This window comes from Bufo gargarizans, chromosome 5 (assembly GCF_014858855.1).
Source record: "Bufo gargarizans isolate SCDJY-AF-19 chromosome 5, ASM1485885v1, whole genome shotgun sequence".
In the NCBI taxonomy this organism is placed as follows: domain Eukaryota; kingdom Metazoa; phylum Chordata; class Amphibia; order Anura; family Bufonidae; genus Bufo; species Bufo gargarizans.
Window position 1 is genome coordinate 201,969,081 of NC_058084.1, and position 22,864 is coordinate 201,991,944.

General features: G+C 39.3%; 1 protein-coding gene across 1 annotated transcript in view; it reads left to right on the forward strand.

Moving 5' to 3' along the window:
* Nucleotides 1–22,864, forward strand: part of CPNE4 (copine 4) — a 479,073-nt gene that overhangs the window by 354,603 nt on the left and 101,606 nt on the right. The window contains exon 10 of the mRNA XM_044295448.1: nucleotides 11,464–11,562. Within this exon, the coding sequence (XP_044151383.1) occupies nucleotides 11,464–11,562 (99 nt within the window). The remainder of the gene's footprint in view (nucleotides 1–11,463; nucleotides 11,563–22,864) is intronic.

Genomic DNA, 22,864 nt, shown 5'->3' on the forward strand with positions numbered 1-22,864 from the left:
GTTTTTGCTTTTGGCCACTAGACCTTCAAGCTCTAGTAGATACAACAGCAAAATCACTTACATTTTTAGACATGTTTTAGAGACTATGGAAAAAAAACAATTATTCTTGACAGGATATAGTACAGCACATTGATATAGGAGACCATTAAAATGTTCAAATAATACTTACTTTCTAAAAACCGAATATTTGGAGAATAATTAAAATGAAGTTGGAAAGACTCAAGAGAGTACAAATAATTCAGAATACTAAGAAAACAACACATTACTACTAAATCTTCATCTAGGAAAAAAATCACAAAGCAATGAAGGTATATTCTGCATATAAATCTCAGCAAAGCTAATGAGCAAGCTTAGAGGGGCTGGCCACCTTCTGGTTATTGTTGACTAAGTATATTGCACCACTGGTGCTACTGCTCCCTAATAAAATGCCTCAGTACCGCACAACCTGCTGCCAAACAACTGTACAGCAAAAACCACTTAATATAAGGTACCGCGCACTACCTTCTCCCCTACTTATCCTGCTCACCCGCCAGAGATGTACCACCAACACGTATCAATATTGTGATCAAGATTACCTTATTATTGAATCCTCCTCTGTGGTACTTTCAACTCCTATCGTGGGCTTGCAGGCAGGTTTTTTAGTGGATCGGGTAATTCTTATTCATAGGAGTGGTCACCGGCAAGTGGCGTAACTCCATATCAGTTTGAATGCTCGCGCTCACATAGAGCACCTAGTGACATCACTAATCGAGCTCTGGATTGCTGTAAGTGCCAAAAACCAAAGCGTTTCGGACAATGCGTTGTCCTTCATCAGGGAATCACTTGGCAATTCCCGATACCCTCCTTTTATACCTCCCTCAATCCCTTTTACAGTCAGGTTCATAAATATTGGGACTTTGACACAATTCTAATATTTTTGGCTCTATACACCACCACAATGGATTTGAAAGGAAACAAACAAGATGTGCTTTAACTGCAGACTGTCAGCTTTAATTTGAGGGTATTTTGATCCAAATCAGGTGAACGGTGTATGAATTACAAATTTCCATATGTGCCTCCCACTTGTTAAGGGACCAAAAGGAATGGGACAGAATAATAATCATAAATCAAACTTACTTTCACTTTTTAATACTTGGTTGCAAATCTTTTGCAGTCAATTACAGCCTGAAGTCTAGAATGCATAGACATCACCAGACACTGGGTTTCATCCCTGGTGATGCTCTTTCAGGTCTCTACCGCAACTGTCTTCAGTTCCTGCTTGTTCTTGGGGCATTTTCCCTTCAGTTTTGTCTTTAGCAAGTGAAATGCATGCTCAATCGGATTCAGGTCAGGTGATTGACTTAAACAACTCTTTGGTTGCTTTTGCAGTATGCTTTGGGTAATTGTCCATCTGCACTGTGAAGCACCGTACAATGAGTTCTGAAGCATTTGGCTGAATGTGAGCAGATAGTATTGCCCGAAACACTTCAGAATTCATCCTGCTGCTTTTTTCAGCAGCCACATCATCAATAAATACAAGAGAACTAGTTCCATTGACAGCAATACATGCCCACACCATGACACTACCACCACCATGCTTCACTGATGAGGTAGTATGCTTAAGATCATGAGCAGTTCCTTTCCTTCCCCATACTCTTCTATTCCCATCACTCTGGTACAAGTTGATCTTGGTCTCATCTGTCCATAGGAAGTTTTTCCAGAACTGTGAAGGCTTTTTTAGATGTTGTTTGGCAAACTCTAATCTGGCCTTCCTGTTTTTGAGGCTCACCAATGGTTTACATCTTGTGGTGAACCCTCTGTATTCACTCTGGTGAAGTCTTCTCTTGATTGTTGACTTTGACACACATACACCTACCTCCTGGAGAGTGTTCTTGATCTGGCCTACTGTTGCGAAGGGTGTTTTCTTCACCAGGGAAAGAATTCTTTGGTCATCCACCACAGTTGTTTTCCGTATTCTTCCGGGTCTTTTGGTGTTGCTGAGCTCACCGGTGCGTTTCTTTTTTTTAAGAATGTTCCAAAAAGTAGTTTTGGCCACGCCTAATGTTTTTGCTATCTCTCTGATGGGTTTGTTTTGTTTTTTTCAGCCTAATGATGGCTTGCTTCACTGATAGTGACAGCTCTTTGGATCTCATCTTGAGAGTTGACAGCAACAGATTCCAAATCCAAATAGCACACTTGAAATGAACTCTGGACCTTTTATCTGCTCATTGTAATTGTGATAATGAGGGAATAAACACACACCTGGCTATGGAACAGCTGAGAAGCCAATTGTCCCATTAGTTTTGGTCCCTTAACAAGTGGGAGGCACATATGCAAACTGTTGTAATTCCTACACCGTTCACCTGATTTGGATGTACATACCCTCAAATTAAAACTGACAGTTTCATTTCAAATCCATTGTGGAGGTGTATAGAGCCAAATTTTTTATAATTGTTTTGATGTCCCAATATTTATGGACCTGACTGTATTAACTCTTCATGTACCACATTTAACTTTTACCATCCTATTCTTTATTACATTACTCAAAAGCAAATAGCTCTGTTTCCCTATTCAAACCTTTCGGTACCAAAGTGTCCATATTAAAAATCTATTTGTTTCTGCTCATGACACACTCTAAATAAAACTCATTTTTATTAATAAATTTTAAAAAATCCAGAAGCCCATCTCCCCCCCCCCCTTCCCATATAAAGAGCACATCATCTATGAAATGCCTCCTTAGGACGATGCCCGCCAGGAGTCCGCCTTCTGGGTCTATGGCTAGCTGTTCCCACCACCCCACATACAGATTAGCGAACCCCGCTGTGAACCCCATTCATAGATGATGTGCTCTTTATATTGGAAGGGGGGAAGATGGGCTTCTGGAATTTTTATTTTTTTTTATAAAAAAAAGATTTTTATTTAGAGTTTACACCAAGTTATAGTAAAAAGAGATAAATGTTTTCGATCTGACCATTTATATTGAAAAAGGTAAAATCTGCACAGAAACATTAAATAAACCCGTTGATGCCAATAGCTTTGTGTCTAGAGAAAGCTGCCACTTACCCCAGTAGTTGGATAATATACCTAGGAGACAGTTTTTGTGTATAAAAAGGCACTGCATAGAAATCGAGGTATATAAAAAAGAAGCGGAAGATATGCAAAAAATATTTGAAACTAAAGGATATAATAAGGAAATATTAATATAACAAAAAAAAGAAATAGAGCAATTACATAGACAAACTATTTTGGAAGATTCAGGAAATAAGGAGGTGAAAAAAGCGCAGATAAAGAATGAGGAAGAAATTCCACCAATTATTATACTGTATTACAGCCAGACAAAACATATTCTTATTATTCATGTACCTGTTATGATGTAGTCTCTTATTGATTGTCGGGTTGTAATAATTCAATTAAGAATTATTAATTATGGTCATAAAAATTATTAATCATAAAAAAATTAATTTATAAAATTTTCATAAATTCTTAAAATTATGACCTGGTGAATTGTAGACAACCTAATTGATACAATTCACATCTGAGTCCGACTATTTCCTCAGATAAATAAGTTCTTTTTGACGTGAGATGACGTTAATGATAAAACATGTAGTTCTGCATTATACAATAATACACAGGTTTATAAAAATATGCAGATTTATTGGTTACAAGATTATAAACATATATAAGTAAATAAACACAATGATACATGCAAATGAATATATATAGCGTTAATATAAAGCATTACAAGCTTAACAATACATGTGAGTGGAAATAACTTGTCACATTATAACCAAGCTATTATTAGGTTAGGATATCAAAGTAGGAACATGAGTTATATATATATATATATTACCTCTGTTCAGAGAAAACCTCATGATATCAGGACAGGCATGTCTAATCCTAGACATTAATATGGAATGCTAAATACATTCCACCCCCCTCTAACCAACTACACATCACATGACTTCAGGCATGGGCAAATCCAATCAAGGATATAACTTAGAAGAGATAACTGTATCCTTCCGCCCCATCCTGGACTACTTTCACACATATGACTTTGGTAAGACTATTAAGACAAATGACAGGGATATAGGATCTTTGCTAGACCATATCTTAAATGGAAAGGACTCGAAATAAGTCTTTCCTGTGGGAAACCATCACTTAGCTTGGCGAAGAATGTTCTATCAATATATATATATATCTAAGCAATTATTTACTGCTTTGCTAGATTATGAGTCTTGATTCTTCTGCAGGTAGAATGAAGCCTCACAATATCCTAAAACTACATCTCAATATGGAGATGATCAATTAATTTAATTATGTATTTATTCGCCAATCTAGATGGTATAATTTCACCCACACTATCAAATTAGTCTTAATAAAATGAAATATCATTTTCTGTATCTCTTACCAAGTCCTAGTAGAAATCTCACTTCTGCTCCTAGGAAAGCTGGGTGGTCCACCATAGCACATCTCACCATGGCTTCCATCTTGATAGACCCCTCTAGACAGCTTTACTTCTCTTTCCTCTCTTTCTTGTGTGTTTTCTCTCTCTCCTGTGTATGGTTTATGAACACAAACTTATCAGTTAGTCACACCTTCCTAATTTGGAGGTTTCCAATCATAGTCGGATGGGCGTGACTATTGATAAGAAATGACATCATAACCTTACCCAGAATGCACTTTTGCTACTGTTGTAATGTCACCTACTCATACCTAGGTGGCACTGCTGTGTAAGCTATTTGCATCCTAGTATAAAGGGTTAACTTCTGTAAGTCTGAATAAAGGTATAATATACGTTTTGACCTTAAAAGCTTTAATTCAAGGCTATAGGGATTAGATTTGACACTTGTAGCAATTAGAGACAGACCTCTAGGCGTCTCTCTGGATTTTTCTCTCACTGTTTATTTGTGGATCGTAAATAACTTGACTCTCCTTGTTTTCTCACAGAGATAACAGTATCTCCTGTTACACCAAAGAGGTGAATAATTGTTACAAAACACACATCTTCACAGACACTCTTTTAGAGACAAAAATTCTCCTAATGAGAAATATATATAATATACTGGATACATGTTGTCTTCATAACATATAACAGTATAATATATATTATATGTCCTACTGATTGTCTTATGCTAAGGACTAAGGCTCATTAAATGAATACATGAATATTATACATTTGCTTCATTGATAAATGCCTAATTGTATAGGTAATTATCACCAGCTGCATAGAGCTTATCTTTACCTCCCTGTCATAAATTTTAAAGTAGATAAAAAGGCCTCTTCTCAGACTGGTACATTCATGAGAAGAATAACACTAAAAAGTAGAAACCTTCGTGTGACCTTACTTTGGCCTTCTCAAGACATACAAAATTGTAACCATAGTCGAGCATGGTTATTAAAGGTAATGAACATCCATCTTGACTAAAAATGAATTGGATATCAATGTATTTACCTATGAAAAGGCACGACATGATACAATAATATGTGTCTTAAGAAATGCAATTACCACCAACTTTAGATGATTCACAACTGCCTTAATTTTCCTTGTTACAAATTTGTTCTTGTGACTGTTACTCATTCAGTATGTAACCTATTTCCATGAAAATGACAATAAAAATTATTGTTAAAGAAAAAAAATAATTTTTTAAATAGTGAATAAATATTGGGGTATTTTAAAAGAGGCTAAAATTATTGGAGACTGTATCCCAGATGTCCCTAGGTTTGTTTATAAAAAGGCAAAAATGTAGGGAATATGGTGGCTTCCACAAGAGGATGCACAACAGTATCTAAATAAAGCATGAGAAATAAAAAAATGTCCATGCAAAAAATGCATAGGGTGTAAAAAATCCTTAAATAATAAAAAACAACTCCAGATACAAAATAAGGATGGGTCATATATTTACGATATTAGAGAACATATTACATGCAACAGTCTGGGGGTAATATATGCTATCATATGCCCCTGCAAAAAGACTTATGGAATATTGGACGAACAAAGAGACAATTAAAGAAAAGACTGGGAGAACATGTATACAACATTCAAAGAAAATTTGAGGGGCACCCATTGTCAAGGCATTATATGGACAAACATGGAGGGGAGTTTGAAGGGTCGATATTTTGTGGGGTATAAATAATAAAGGTAGATGAGATGTAATAAAGAATAGGAAGGTAAAAGTTAAATGTGGTACATAAGGAGTTAATATAAGGGATTGAGAGAGGTATAAAAGGATGGTATCGGGAAGTGCCAAGTGATTCCCTGCCGAAGGACAACGCATTGTCCGAAACGCGGTTGATTTTTGCAGTTACAACAATCCGTAGCTCGATTAGTGAGGTCACTAGGTGCTTTACGTGAGCGCGAGCTTTCAAACTGATACAGAGTTACGCCACCGGCCAGGGCGCACTCCAATGAATACGAATTACCCAATCCACCAAAAAAACTGCCTACAATCCAACGAGAGGAGTTGAAAATACCACAGAGGAGGATTCAATAACAAGGTAATCTTGATCGCGATATTGATACGTGCTGGTGGTACATCTCTGGCGGGTAAGCAGGATAAGTAGTGGAGAAGGTAGTGCACGGCACCTTATATTAAGTGGTTAATGTTGACAAACGTGTTTGTGACAAGATTATAATACACTCACTAATATCACCTTTGTTGAAATTCTGTGGCATTTTCTTTATTTCAAGGTATGCCCCCTTGTTCACAAAATATTTTGTGCTGTCCTCAAAGAGGTCCTGTCCATAAAAAGGCTGCTGATAGAGGGTTACGTGGTCAGGCAAATCAATTCATGTGAGTTAGGGTCCATTCACACATCTGCAAAGTCGATACGCATCTGTTCCGGACCAATTCATTTTCAATGGGGCCGGAATGTGCTATCCGCATTTGCAGATCCGCACTTCCGTTCCACAAAAAAAATAGAACATGTCCTATTCTTGTCCGCAATTGCGGACAAGAAAAGGCATTTTCTAAGAGAGTGCCGGCGATGTGCGGTCCGCAAAATGCGGAACACACATTGCTGGTGTCCGTGTTTTGCGGATCCGCAATCTGCAGATCCGCAAAACACATACGGACGTGTGAATGGACCCTTATATGGTGGTCAGTTTAGATTTTCACATAAACTAACAGTGCTGGGAAAATAAGAAGCAGGATTAAATGAAGGTAAATACTTGAAGAATGGGGCAAAGCTAATAATATTTTATTGATAAAAAGACACTATGAATATTATACTGCTTTTAATGATTGCCAAAAAAGAAAGAGTGGGAGCAATAAATAATAATACATGGATATAGACCATAAACTAGCTCTATTAGCCTTCACCAGCACAGACTGGTCCTGCTGTCACAGCATTATGTTCATATAATTAGACATATACACAGACGTAGCAGAGACTGAACACTCATTTAACTGTATAAAGTTACTGCAACCCCAAGTAACACAAAAAGTTGTGCATATTAATGTCCCAATGATTCAGGCTGCATCTGTTACTGTAAATTACTGTAAATATCCTCTGTGTATTTTTTCCTTAGTTTGTATGGTGACACATCTAGTGGATATGAATCCATACTATGGATCTGTAAGTACTCCATGTATCAAAATGTAGTACTTCCTGTTACTTCCTGCTACTATCCCGCTCTCCCAGGTGGGCACAGGCACTGCCTTAGGCCTCATGCACATGACAGTACTTTTTTGCGTCCGCAAATTGTGCGTCCGCTAAAAAAAACTGATGCAGCATCCTTTTTTTGGGAGGATCCATTTTTTTCACAGATCCCTTGTAATAAATTCCTATCCTTTTCCGCAAATGTGAAAAAAGTAGGACATGCACTATTGTTTTTGCTGAAGGGAAACACGGACAACGGATGCGAAACACAAACGGATGAACTATCAGCATTTTTTGGCTGACCCATTGAAATGAATGGGTCCCCATCCTATCCACAAAAAAAGGGAACGGAGGCCGAGAAAAAACAACAGTCGTGTGCATGAGGCCTTACTCACCATCTCCCTCCTCTTCTTCACTCTCAGTGGGCCCAGCCACTGCTCTTCCCAGTTCAGCCAGTTCTCCCCGTCCATGGGGTTTCCTGGCTCTTAACCCTTTCAGTCCTGGATTTTTATTTATTTTTTTCATTTTTGCTTTTCAATCCCTGCCTTTTCGGGGCCATAACTTTTTTATTTTTCTGTTCACATAGCCATATAAGGGCTTGTTTTTTTGCCGAAAAAGTGTCACTTTCTAATGCCACCATTTAATAATGCATATGATGTAGTGGGAAGCTGGAAAAAATTTCAAATGGGGTGAAATTGAAATAATAACACAATTACACAACAGGTTTATGAATTTTGCTTTTACGAAGTTCCCTATGCAGTTTCAGTACGATTACGGCGACACCTCATTTGTATAACTTTTTCTTGCGTTTTAATACTGAACAAAAAAATGCAAACCTTGAAAAAAAATTGTAGGGGGTGATTTGAATTTTTTAAAAAAAAATTCTATTTTTATAAACATTTTTAAACATCTTTTATAGTTCCCATAGGGATCTATAACAAGAAATCATCAGATTGCTTCTCTAATGCATTGGAGTCTATGAGGAATGCATTATGTGCCTATGAAGCTCTTGCAGGAGATCAATAGGAACTTATATGCGGCAGCCTCAGATCATTCAGGAGCACCAAGGTTGCTACACTCAACATCCGGCTCCCATGATCTTGGACAACCCCTTTAAAGATAGAAGGACTATAGCGGGTAAAAATGTTCAGAAAAGTACAAAGTTTGACGTTTTTGGATTTCTTCAGGCAGTTTCTGTCCTCACAGTGACCAGCCCTGATGATGTAGCCACTCTCATAAAACAGCAGCTTGGTGGCTTGTGGGCATTACACATGATGAGTTGTCCCTTAATACAGCTGTTCCCTGTTGTTTTAAGAAAAATAAAAGTGTCAAGGTGATTGAGTCTATATGAATGGCATTGAATAAAAATTGCCCATTTCACATGCTCAAAGAATTAATTAACCAAAAATGAGTGATACGTCTATCCAATGAGAGAACGCTGATAATAGCGATATTACTATTCCCTTAACATTTCCAGTTCATCTGACGTTAATTTGATAAGAAATGTAGCACAGAAAGAGTAAAAAAATGCCCTTCAGACAGGCATAATGTATAAAAGAATAGTTAACCAGGACAGCTTTGTGGAAAAAATCCATTCTCATGACTATTGTAGTGGTGACAGAGGTTTTCATTGGTTTTCATCCTGCCACACTCGAGAGATGTCTGCTTGAAGTTGATGGATTCTTGTTCGACATGAGAATGACTGTTGCTGTTCCTCATGCACTCTCATTGCATATAAATGATATGCCTCCATTTATCCTGCCGCTGTGTCAATGATAAAATGCATAGCTGTCTTACAAGAATTACAAGAATATAAAGCCTTGCATTAAAATATTATTTTTTACGCTTTGTTGTCATCACTAATGGGACACTGATTGTGTTTGTGATTTATTTTCTCCACTAAAAAGCGCAAAAGATATATAAATCTTGGTGATGAGTGAACAGCAGCATAACTAATGATTTATTGTAATAAAATAGTTCATAGAGTTAAAAGTGACTTGGTATTTGAAGATCACTTATTGTACAAGTATTTGGGTAAAATAAAAATCTTCTTTCAGGTTTATATGCAAATGTTGCCTTCATAAGTAAGCTAGTAAAGTTTTCTGAACTTTACATTATACATAATGTATGACAGATGTTTTTTAGTCAAGGATAACAGAGAGGCTCTTAGGTGGTAGAAGCTATGCTCTCTCGTCTCCACCACGAAACCCTGTAGAACAGGGTTACTTAAGTACTTTTTGTAAAGGTCCACATACTTGGGCCTCGAATCTGGTGAAGGTCTGAATGGAACAAAATGTAAGGAGGGACAACACCAGTGACGTATAGCGCACTGTAAAAAAAGCCATGTCTCTAATCCCACCAATCCCCTGTGAGTCCCCCAAGACAGTATTGGCGCCTCCTCATACAGTAAGGATGCTCCCATAGGTGTCCCAACAGAATTAGAATGTTTACTTAGTGCCACCTCACAATAGTCATGGCCCTTAGTGTCATTCAGACAGTAATGATGTCCCCATAGTGTCCCCTTATATTATGATGCCCTTTAGTGCATCCCTACACAATAGGATCCATTTTACTGCCACCCCACATGGCAGGATGCCCCTAAGTGACCTCCACAGAAGGATGCCCCCTAAGTGCCCTCCACAGTACTATGTCTCCTAAGTACCTCCTTTCAGCATGATGATATGTTAGTACCATCCACACAGTATTATACCCCCTTCAGTGCCCCCACACAGAAAGAGACCCCTTTAAGAGCATACAGAGTGATTCCCTTTAAATGCCCCCACACAGTAAGATGCCCCCTTTAATTGGCCAAACACAATGATACCCCCTTAAATGCACAAGACACAGAATGAGGCCCCTTTAAATGCCCCTGTGCACAGTGATGCCACAGAAAGTTTATATCAGGGCATGCAGGCGTCCGGGCAGTTAGCACTTTTAGTCTGCCAGTTGAATACCCCTGCTGTAGAATATATTACAAAGTATCTTATATCCACCTGTACTATTGATTTATTCAAAGTATGTCTGAAAGTACAGTGATCTTCCCATGATTAATGTAAAAAATGAAAATCAGACATCATATAGTACATGACAACATCATTCTAACAAAGCAAGAACCGGCCCTGTACCTCCCATGGATCCAGAGATCTCCCCATTCACTGCTCCAATTAGAAAAACAGGCAAACAGCAGGTGGTGTTATTCAGATAGATTTCATTGAGTAACTCTGTAATACATGTTTAATTACATGCAATTACAAAAGTCTTCAGATCCAGGTGCTGGTTTGAAAACTGTAAAATATTAAACACAGAACACTTCATAGACTTCTTTCATGTTTTTGTTTTGTCCAAAAACTCGTTGGCCAGATATTGCACGAGTCTCTGGTGCAATAGAAAATGCACTACAAACTGTGGGGGAAATGTATAAAACTATGTGAAAGAAAAAAACAGTCTTTTTTGCCCATAGCAACCAATCATAGTGGAGCTTTCATTTTCGATACTGCTATTGAAAAATTTAAGCTGCGCTGTGATTCGTTGCTACAGTATGGACAACAAAATCAGTTTTACTTTCAGACAGTTTCCATAAATCTGCCACAATGCGTTTTACTTCTTTGGGTCGGCATTTTAATTTAAATGCAGTTTGCTTTTGGTACTTTCTGTCTTGTGTTTTTCTCCTAGACTTCTCTACAGAAACACTGGCAAATAAAAACAGCAGCAAATAAAAAGTTACAAGTTGTAAAATAAAATCCTAAAAAAACACAATGAAAACGTTAGGGTATCCTTTCTGCGTGTACAGGGAAAGTGTGTCTCTGTGAGATAAAATGCTATTTGTATGGTCATTTTTATATTATGGAAGTGTAAAGTGAATAATCAATGGTTTTCTTTTTTCAGTGTATAGTCTGGGACTGGGACTCTAATGGGAAACATGATTTCATTGGAGAGTTCAGCTCAACGTTCAAAGAAATGAGAGGAGCGATGGAAGGAAGACAGGTATAAGTAATGTCTTACATAAGAAAGTCATATGTCAAACATAAAAGTGGCCTATTTCGAAAAAATTGTTAACAAATGATAGAAAAGAGTAACTATGAACTGTTTACATGATCTAAATGGTTAACATCAACACTAATGTGAAAGGATAGAATTTATTAAAGAGACCCTCTGGTTCAAGAATAAAATTCACACGAATTGGAGAAAACACTTACCTGGTGCCCTCCATTTCAACTTTTTTGTTGTAGATCTGCAGATTCCTAGACCTCACTGCCGTCATCCATGATTACCTCAATGCTTCTTGGACTACCTGATACACACTGTGCATTTGGTAGTCCAAGACATTTCCTGCTGCCCTGAGATTGGTCAGCATCCTGAGAAATGGTCCAGCCATCTTGGATGGCAGTAGAGTAGCCTGTGAATTGGTGGATCTGCAGCTGAAATGATGAAAATGAGGGAACCAAGTGTGTCTTCTGTTTATTCCCCAGTTAGACCTCATGCACACAACCCTTTTTTTTCTTTTGCGGTCCGCAAAAACTGGGTCCGTAGTTCCGTGATCCGTGTCCGTTTTTTCTTCCGTGGGTCTTCCTTGATTTTTGGAGGATCCACGGACATGAAGAAAAAATCGTTTTGGTGTCCGCCTGGCCGTGCGGACCCAAATGGATCCGTCCTGACTTAAAATGCAAGTCAATGGGGACGGATCCGTTTGACGTTGACACAATATGGTGCAATTGCAAACGGATCCGTCCCCCATTGACTTTCAGTGTAAAGTCAGGAGTCCCTATTATACTCAGATCCGACAGTATATTCTAACACAGAGGCCGCACTGGCCACCAATTAAATTAAAACTGGGGAGGGAGGGGGGTCTGCCCCCTGCTGCCTGGCAGCCCCTGATCTCTTACAGGGGGATATGATACGCACAATTAACCCCTTTAGGTGCGGCACCTGAGGGGTTAATTGTGCGGATCACAGCCCCTGTAAGACATCGGGTGCTGCTAGGCAGCAGGGGGCAGTCATGTACACAGTTCGTAGTATATTCTAACTAGAAGCGTCCCCATCACTATGGGAACGCCTCTGTGTTAGAATATACTGTCGGATCTGAGTTTTCACGAACTCAGCTCTGAAAAAGCTTTTATGCAGACGGATCTTCGGATCCGTCTGTATGAAAGTAACCTACGGCCACGCATCACGGACGCGGATACCAATCTTGTGTGCATCCGTGTTCTTTCACAGACCCATTGACTTGAATGGGTCCGTGAACCGTTGTCCGTCAAAAAAATAGGACAGGTCATATTTTTTTGACGGACAGGATACACGGATCACGGAGGCGGATGACAAACGGTGCATTTTCCGAGTTTTCAACGGACCCATTGAAAGTCAATGGGTCCGCAGAAAATCACGGAAAACGGAACAACGGCCACGGATGCACCGAGGCCTTAATGTGACATTTTTTCTTTAATCAGAAGATTGCTTTAAAGAGGTTGAGAGTTGAACCCGAATATATCCCTGTTTCAACTCAGTCAGTCCCTCCAACATGAGCATCGGAGCATTTCCTGCTCTTCTTTGCCCTGCGTAATTCAGCACATGTTTTTTTTTGGGAGATCCAGTGCTGTACCGGGCTCTCGATGGGTAAAACTAAACGGAGGCTTCTGCCTAGCAGTGAGCCAGGTGAGGTCACCGGCACTAATGGGTAGGCTTTAGACCGCCCATCAGTGCTGGTGACGTCACCATCAACATTGCTCAGTGGAAGCCTCCACCTGGCAGTGTTAAAAATATAAACAAACAAAATACCGTAATCCGATGCTCCTGTCAGAGGCGATGCCTGGGTGAAAATGGGGATATGTCTGGGTTCAGCTCTGAATACGGACAACCCCTTGAAGTTTTGATCTAGTCAGTCCATCTAGTAGGATCAGGACAGAAATTTTTCCCTCATTTTTAGGGCAGATTGGCTTATGCATTATGGGAGCATTTTTTGCCGTCCTTTGATCCACATTAGGATCTGTTATACACTAAAATGTGCGGTGAATCAGTAATCTGATATTTTTAATTCTTCTGCCTTTCCGCAAATCCAAATAATGCTTAAAAGCCAGAAGAACATTGCATATATGATACATTGCAGCATTACATTCATACCCAGAAACAGAAATGCAGTAATACAGTGTAGTGACTTGTGCCAATTCCGTCTCAATATTCACATGGCATTCTGAAGGTAGAGGGATTCTCTCCAGAGGCCGGAGCAACAGCTGCTAGAGATTTTCCCAGATACATGTTAGTCGTGTCTGTCTGCTACCTCAGTCAGAAAATCCATTACACAAGACCGATAATTGAGCTTTGGGGCAAAAGGGGAAATCAGCAGATGTGGTTTGTGAGGAAATAATGTAGGACAAAATGTCCTTTTTCAAAACTAATTGCCTTTCAGCATGCCAGGTGTAGCAGGCGAATCCTTGAATGTAGCACATGCCAGATCCCTATTATAAATCAAGTAAAGTCAAGCCTAAAACACTGTATAGTGGACGTCACTGGGAAATTCTGGCTCTAAAGATTAAAGGAGTTATATCACTTCAGAAAATAGCATTTATCATGTAGAGAAAGTTAATATAAGTCACTTACTATTCTATTGTGATTGTCCATATTGCTTCCTTTGCTGGCTGGATTCATGTTTCCATCACATTATACACTGCTAGTTTCCATGGTTATGACCACCCTGCACCACCCTCTATCAGTGGTGGTCGTGCTTGCACACTATAGAAAAAGGCACTAGCCTCTATGAGCTCCCACGTCCTGGCAATTACCAAGGCCGGTACTTTTTTTTATAGTGTGCAAGCACAGCCACTGCTGATGGATTGTGGGGTGGTCCTAACTAAAGATGAGTGAATTGAAGCTGACGAAGTGGAATTCAATCCGAATTTCAGAAAAACTTTGATTCCCAACAAATGTGAATTTCCTTGCGCTTCGCGGTAACGAATCGCAATTTTCCTAAAATGGTAGCTACACGTGTGAGGACTGAGGACATGGGGCAAGGAACTCTGGGAAGGCGGGATCACCCAGATTGACATGCCTGCATGCAACCAATCGGCAGCCAGCCAGCCCTGTGATGTCACAGCCCTATAAATACGGCAGCCATTTTCCAGCGTTCAGAGTGCAGGGACAGATGTGTGAAGGCGCTAGGGACAACTATTGTAAAAACCTCTATGTTTAAAAAAGACTGAAAAAAGGATTTATAAGTGCAGGGAAAGGATAGGGAGGAATCATTTAAAAGCATCTTAGTGCAGAGAGAGACATCAGAAGGCGCTAGGGACATTGATAGGAAAGTGATTTACAAGTGCAGGGAACGATTATTTGGGGATCCAAATAGTCATTAGACAGCTCTGTCATTCCAGCTTTTTGTTATTGGGCTGAAAGTGTTAAGTTGGAAAGCCTTTACTGGCTTATATCTTAGTATCTTATTCAGTACATCAAGAAAAATATATACGCATTTCACTTCTGCAGTTATTTCTGTTGAAAGCGTATAAGGATGTATTACAGTAAAAAAATGAAAAAATCTATGCGCACTGCACTGTTGCAGTTATTTCTGGTGAAAGTATATAGGGGCGTATTTCAGTAAAATAGGAAAAAATATTTACGCACTGCACTATTTAATTGTTTTCTGGTTAAAGCGTATAGTAACATAGTACATAAGGACGAAAAAAGACATTTGTCCATCCAGTTCGGCTTGGTATCCTGCAAGTTGATCCAGAGGAAGGCAAAAAAAACCTTGTGAGGTAGAAGCCAATTTTCCCCACTTTTGGGGGGAAAAAAAATCCTTCCCGACTCCAATCAGGCAATCAGACTAACTCCCTGGATCAACAACCCCTCACTAGTAGCTATAGCCTGTAATATTATTACGCTCCAGAAATACATCCAGACCCCTCTTGAATTCCTTTATTGTACTCACCATCACCACCTCCTCAGGCATAGAGTTCCATAGTCAAAAGTATAGTGGCATATTTCATTCCAAATAGTCAATAGTCAGCTCTGTCATTCCAGCTTTTTGTTATTGGGCTGCAAGTGTTATGTTGGAAAGCCTTTAGTGGCTTATATCTTAGTGTCTTATTCAGTACAACAAGAAATATATATTCTCAGGTCACTTCTGCAGTTATTTCTGGTGAAAGCATATAGGGGCTTATTTCATTAAAAAAAGATAAATATATACGCACTGCACTGTTGCAGTTATTTCTGGTAAAAGTGTATAGGGGCATATTTCAGTCAAATAAGAAAAATATATATTAAGTACTGAACTATTTAATTGTTTTCTGGTGAAAGCGTATAGTGGTCTATTTGATTCCAACAAGAAAAATATATTCCCAGGTCACTTCTGCAGTTATTTCTGGTGAAAGCATATAGGGGCTTATGTAATTAAAAAAATAAATATATATATATATATATATATATATATATATACGCACAGCACTGTTGCAGTTATTTCTGTTAAAAGTGTATAGGGGCATATTACAGTAAAAAATAGAAAAAAAAGATATGCACTGCACTGTTGCAGTTATTTCTGTTGAAAGCGTATAGGGGCGTATTTTACAAAAAAAAAAACAAATATATACGCACTGCACTGTTGCAGTTATTTCTGGTAAAAAACATATAAGGGCGTATTTCACTAAAATAAGAAAAATATATACACACTGCACTATTTAATTATTTTCTGGTTAAAGCGTATAGTGGCCTATTTCATTCCAACAAGAAATATATATTCTCAGGTCACTTCTGCAGTTATTTCTGGTGAAAACGTATAGGGGCGTATTTTATTAAAAAAAGAAAAATATATACACACTGCACTGTTGCAGTTATTTCTGCTAAAAGCATATAGGGGCATATTTCAGTACAAAAAGACAAATATATACGCACTGCACTGTTGCAGTTATTTCTGGTGAAAGTGTAGAGGGGCATATTTCAGTAAAATAAAAATAAATATGCACTGCACTGTTGCAGTTATTTCTGTTGAAAGCGTATAGGGGGCGTATTTTACAAAAAAAGAGAAATATATACGCACTGCACTGTTGCAGTTATTTCTGGTGAAAGCCTATAGGGGCGTATTACAGTAAAAAAAGAAAAAATATATTCTCAGTGCATTTCTGCAGTTAATTCTGGTGAAAGCATATAGGGGCATATTTCTGTAAAATAAGAAAAATATATATGCACTGCACTATTTAATTGTTTTCTGGTTAAAGAGTATAGTGGCCTATTTCATTCCAACAAGAAATATATATTCTCAGGTCACTTTTGCAGTTATTTCTGGTGAAAGCGTATAGGGGCATATTTCATAAAAAAAAAAATCTAAATATATACGCACTGCACTGTTGTAGTTATTTCTGGTGAAAGTGTATAAGGGCCTATTTCAGTAAAATAAGACAAATATATATGTACTGCACTGTTGCATCTATTTCTGGTGAAAGCGTATAGTGGCGTATTTCAGTAAAATAAGAAAAATATATACGCACTGCACTGTTGCAGTTATTTCTGTTGAAAGCATATAGGGGTGTATTTCAGTAAAAAAAGACAAATATATATGCACTGCACTGTTGCAGTTATTTCTGGTGAAAGCATATAGGGGCATATTTCCATAAAATAAGAAAAATATATACGCACTGCACTATTTAATTGTTTTCTGGCTAAAACGTATTGTGGCCTATTTCATTCCAACAATAAATATATATTCTCAGTTCACATCTGCAGTTATTTCTGGTGAAAGCGTGTAGTGGCATATTTCATTAAAAAAAGAAAAATATATACACTGTTGCAGTTATTTCTGTTAAAAGCATATAGGGGCGTAATTCAGTAAAAAAAGGACAGATATATACACACTGCACTGTTGCAGTTATTTCTGGTGAAAGTGTATAGGGGCATAGTACAGAAGAAAAATGGCGTATAGTGGCCTATTTCATTCTAACAAGAAATATATATTCTCAGGTCACATCTGCAGTTATTTCTGGTGAAAGCGTATAGAGGCGTATTTTAGTAAAAAAAAGACAAATATATACGCACCTCAATGTTGCAGTTAGTTCTGGTGAAAGCATATAGGGGTGTATAAGTGCACATTTCACTGGTACACTTATTTGTGGCAAAAGGGTTCAATGGCCTATTTCAGTACAAAAAGAAAAATAGATTCTCGGTTCACGTCGGCGGTTAGATGTGATGAAAGCGTTTAGTGGCCTATTTCAGTACAAACAGAAAAATGCATTCTCGGTTCAAGTTGGCAGCGGTAAGATCTTTTTTGAATTAGACAAAAAATACATTCTCAGTTCATGTCGGCAGTGGTTAGATGTGTTGAAAGCGTTTGGTGGCCTATTTCAGTAAAAGCAGAAAAATACATTCTCAGTTCACGTTGGCGGTTATATGTGTTGAAAGCATGGCTGGGATTCAGTAGGATGGCGGCAATGGGATTTCGGGAGCCAAACATGCCTTGGGTAGAGCACCTGATTCTCAGCGGCCTACCTACCCAGGCAGAGGTTCATGGAAGTAGCGGCGGTAGCAGTTCATGGAAGTAGCGGCAGTTATATGTGGTAAAATCTTTATTGAAGTATTTTGGTCGGAAAAAAAAATGTATTCAGTGGTCAGCGCTGCAGTTATATGCGGTTGAATCTCCATGTTGTCTCCATGATAAATGTGCAGCATGGGGGCCCCGTGTGGTTTCTACACACTTTCAAAATAATCCTTTAGCGGAGCTAATAGATGCTGGATGACTGGGACGCTCCATGACCTTCCCAGGAGCTGCTGTCGGGAGCAGCGGGTCATTTCTGAGATGTCCGTATAGTGCGGGGGGAATCCGAAGACCCTTTCCATCTCCGTGCTTCTTTGTATGTAGTAAAATCTTTATTGAAGTATTTTTGTGGAAATAGAAATTTTATTCAGCGTTCAGTGCTGCACTTATATGCATTAAGATCTTTTCTGACTTATTTCGGTGGAAAAAAAAATGTATTCAGCGTTTCAGTGCTGCAGTTATTTGTGGTGAAATCTTTTGTGAGTAATTTCGGTGGGAAAAAAAATTTGAATTCAACGTTCAGCGCTGCAGTTATATGTGTTAAAATCCCTATGATGTCTCTATGATAAATCTGTAGCATGGGGGCCCCTGTGTGGCTTCTACACACTTTCAATATAATCCTTTAGCTGAGCGAATAGATGCCAGATGACCTGGATGCTCCATTACCTTCCAAGGAGCTTGTATTCAGCGATGCTGTTATATGCGGTAAAGTCTTGTGTAATTTATTTTGGTGGAAAAAAAATTGTATTCAGCGTTAAGCGCTGCAGTTATAGGCGGTAAAATCTTTTTTAAATTATTTTGGTGGGAAAAAAATCTTGTATTCAGCATTAAGCACTGCACTTATGGGCGGTAAGTCTTTTTTAAATTATTTAGGTGGACAAAAAATCTTGTATTCAGCATTAAGCGCTGTACTTATATGTGGTGTAAAAAGGTACAAGGAATCATCGTGGATGATAGGTACATGTCACCGAGGATCCTGGCCTCAGTGGAGTAAGAGACAGCTTTTATTTGTCAGCAGCAGTTGCTGTTTGACACCTTGATACTTAGTATGGCTGTAATAGCTGATCCGGGATGGCTCTTACTGAGAGTAGTCAAAGTGCTGGGTGGGTGACTACTCCCCATGTTCCGGGCCGGGTTTTGCCAGGCATAAAAACCAGCCAGCACTGTCAGGTGAGGAGAATTACCTCCGTCTGACAGTGGAGCTCAGGAGGTCTGTGTGCTGTGATCTGAGGGCTGTGTTGGCATCCACAGCTTGAGCTGTGCTGGAGGGCTCAGACCCCTGTGAGGGTGAACAGGCCGTCTAACGCTTGCCTGTGGACTTGACAAAGCAGAACTTCCAACAGAGTGTGAAGTAACACCCAGGAGAAAAGGTGACTATTTTGTATATGAACTTTTCATGTGTGTGAACGATCACTAAGCAACTTGCGTTTTTGTTTTGCTTTAACGTGTGAATAAACACTGATGTTTGTAGTGAACTTTTACTTTGCCTCTGTGCTGCACCTGCTAATCCTAACTACCAGAGCGAGTCCCCACAGCGGTAAGATCTTTTTTGAATTAGACAAAATTCAGTGGACAAAAAATCTTGCATTCAGCATTAAGCGCTGCACTTATATGCTATAAAAATTTTCACCTCCTCCATTAACTTCCTCATCTCTTCATTAGCATCGGACACACTAACTTTACACCCCCCAGCTATATATATAGGGGCGAATAAAGATAAATGACACTGCCAGCCTGTTAAAGGAAATTACAGCATGATACCACAATACATTTGATATGACATTTAGCAAGAGTTTAAACTGCCCACATATAGCACATAGTGGGACACTGCATCAAAATGAATCAGGCATTGATCAGCCAGGATTTCAGCGGGTACTGGTACTGCCACCCACCACCACAGTATGTCACCTTGCCACTCTGTGGCCTCCTGATGCTGCCTCCACCCCTCCAGACTTTGTCATTGTTCCACTCTGTGGCCTACTTATGCTGCTTCCACCTCCAGACTCTGTCATTGTTCCGCTCTATGGCCTCCTCCTGATGCTGCTGCTGCCGCCACCTCAAGACTCTGTCATTGTGCCGCTCTGTGGTCTCCTCATGATGCTGCCACCTCCAGACCCTGTCATTGGGCCACTATGTGGTCTCCTCATGCTGCTTTCACCTTACCACTATGTCACAGGTCCACTCTGTGGACTTCTCATGCTGTTACCACCCTCTCCACTTCATGGCTGGTCCGCTATTTTGGCTTTCAGCTTGGCTGACATCATTATTTATTTGACACGTCTTCTGATCTGTTAGAAGGAAGGAAAAATGAGACGCACAACGGATCCTGTCTGTGTAGCAGCTTTAAGGCCTGTATGGTCCCATCATAATTGGCTTATGATTTGGTAGCCAAAAGCAGGAGTGGGTAGAAAACACAGGAGACATGCAAATTTTCCATTCATGTGTCATCTCTGTTTTAGATCCACTCCTGTTTTTTTTTCCACCATTAGCAAAACTGATGGATTACTGAGCAAATGCTGACCGAGTGAAGGCATATGCTCCACCACAGACAGGATCCGTTTTTTCTGAGTAATTGTTCTGACGGATCAGAGAATGGGGGAAATTAATCACTGACGTCATCACAAACTTACTGCTGACACCCTCTTCACTCTGTCGGGGGCTCTACTTTAATAAGCGTTTAATAGAACAGGTTCTGTAGAGATCTATGTGGAATCAGCTGACAAGGGTGTAAAAGGAGTGTGCTTATTCTTGACGCTAACATCGACCTGTAAGGCTGAGTTCACACTTGAGTTATTTGGTCAGTTTTGGCCCCTTGACTTCCCAAATAAGTGAAGTGTGCTGTGATTCTAAGAGTGACGCCTGTCATCTGCATGTCATACTGATTCACTGTATTATTTCACTACCAAAGCAGACTCCCTATGCGTATTACTACAAGGCACAGTGTTCTACACCACTATGAAGGCTATCAGCAGCCAGGAAATAGCAGTTTTTGAACGTAATTCGCCGCAAATGTATTCGGATCAAATCAAATTTTTCCCCAAAAATTCGGCAAAACGGCTAATAACGTTTTTGAAAAATGTGCTCATCTCTAGTCATAACCATGGAAATAAGCAGTGTATAATGTGATGGAAAAATGAATCAAGCCAGCAAAGGAAGCAATATGGACAATCATAATACATTAGTAAGTGGCTTGAATTAACTTTCCCAACATGATAAATGACACTTACTGAAGTGATAAAACCCTTTTAATCAAACTTAAAAGGGTTGTCCAAGTTTAGGGGAAAAAAGGCTAATCTTTTTCCAGAAATGGCACCACTCTTGTCAAAGGCCGATATGTGCTATTTCAGCTCAGTCTCATTCAAGTGATCGGGCCGGAGATGCAGTACCTGACACAGCCCATGGAAAGGAGTGGCTCTGTTTCTGGAAGAAGAGTTGATCCTAGTCTCTAATCATGGACTACTCTTTTAATTCATTACTTAGACCATTTTATATGTGTATCAGTGAACTTTATATTGTACTCTAATATCTATATCTGTACTCAATTATCTTTCTTTTTTTTGGTCTGTAAAGTAGTTTAGACATCATTGTTGCATTTCCTTGACATTGCCCCTGTAGTCTGATGCACAATATGTTGCTGTTTATGCTTCTGGTGCAATTATTGTTCCTCTTCTGTATAATGGCAAACTCGGCTTGACTCTGCAGAATGCCACCATTTCTATTGACTGATGTGATTATTGACTCACTCTCAGAATGCTGACTTTATACCGCCATGTGTCACTGCTGTTACAAAGGCCATGCAATTGATGCAATTGTTAAAGGAACAAATTTTCTTAAAGTGCAAAACAGTAGGGCCGAGTCAATAAGTAATTTTCCTAAAAGTTCTTCAGTTGACAATGGACAAAACTAAACTAACATGTAATGCTCCGACTTTGCAATATAGGCTTTTACAATCTAAGGGCTTTTCTCCATTTAGTAAATGATAGGATTTTGTTAAGATCTGACTGCCAGGAACCCAACTGATGAGCAGAATGAAGGAGCTACAGCAATATTTTACTGATGTGGCTCCCAGCCACCTGCTGTGCAAGGTACTGCAGCATGGCCTTATTCATTTAAATGGTGCTGTTACAGTTGCTTAAAGGGGTTCTCTAGGAAAGAAAAAAAAAGGAAAATACTTAAAAACATATTATTATAACTAAACTCTTAAATGCATTTACTTATATATAATGACTTTTTTGTCTAGGAAACAATCAGTGAAGGAGTTAAAATGGCTGCTGTCAGATTTATGAGCATTAAATCCGTCCTCCTGACAGTGCAGGACTGCCTGTGTGAGATTACAGAGCACACAGCCCTATTTAAATTCTGGTCTCTGTGAAGCATGCTATTATGTGCAGATGGCCACTGAGATAACTTCTCAGCTGTGTCCCTGTGCTTCGGAATGGAGCTCACCTCACCTTGAGTTCAACGCACCTCAAGCACAAAAGCTGAAGTGTTTTCTAATGACACTCCTAACCCACAGCAGCGTCTGTCTGTTCCTCATCCCTACACTTCAGCTTGTGAGTACGAGGTGAGGTGAGCTCCAGAGCACACGGACAAAGCTGAGCACTCAGCTGTCGTCTGCACATCATATCATGCTTCACAGTGCTGGTGCAGGCAGAGACCAGAGTTTACATAGGGCTGAGTTCTCTGTATTCTCACACAGGCCATCAGCAGCATCATTAGAAAGACGGATTCTATGTCCAGGAATCTGACAGCAGCCATTTTAACTCCTTTACTGATTGT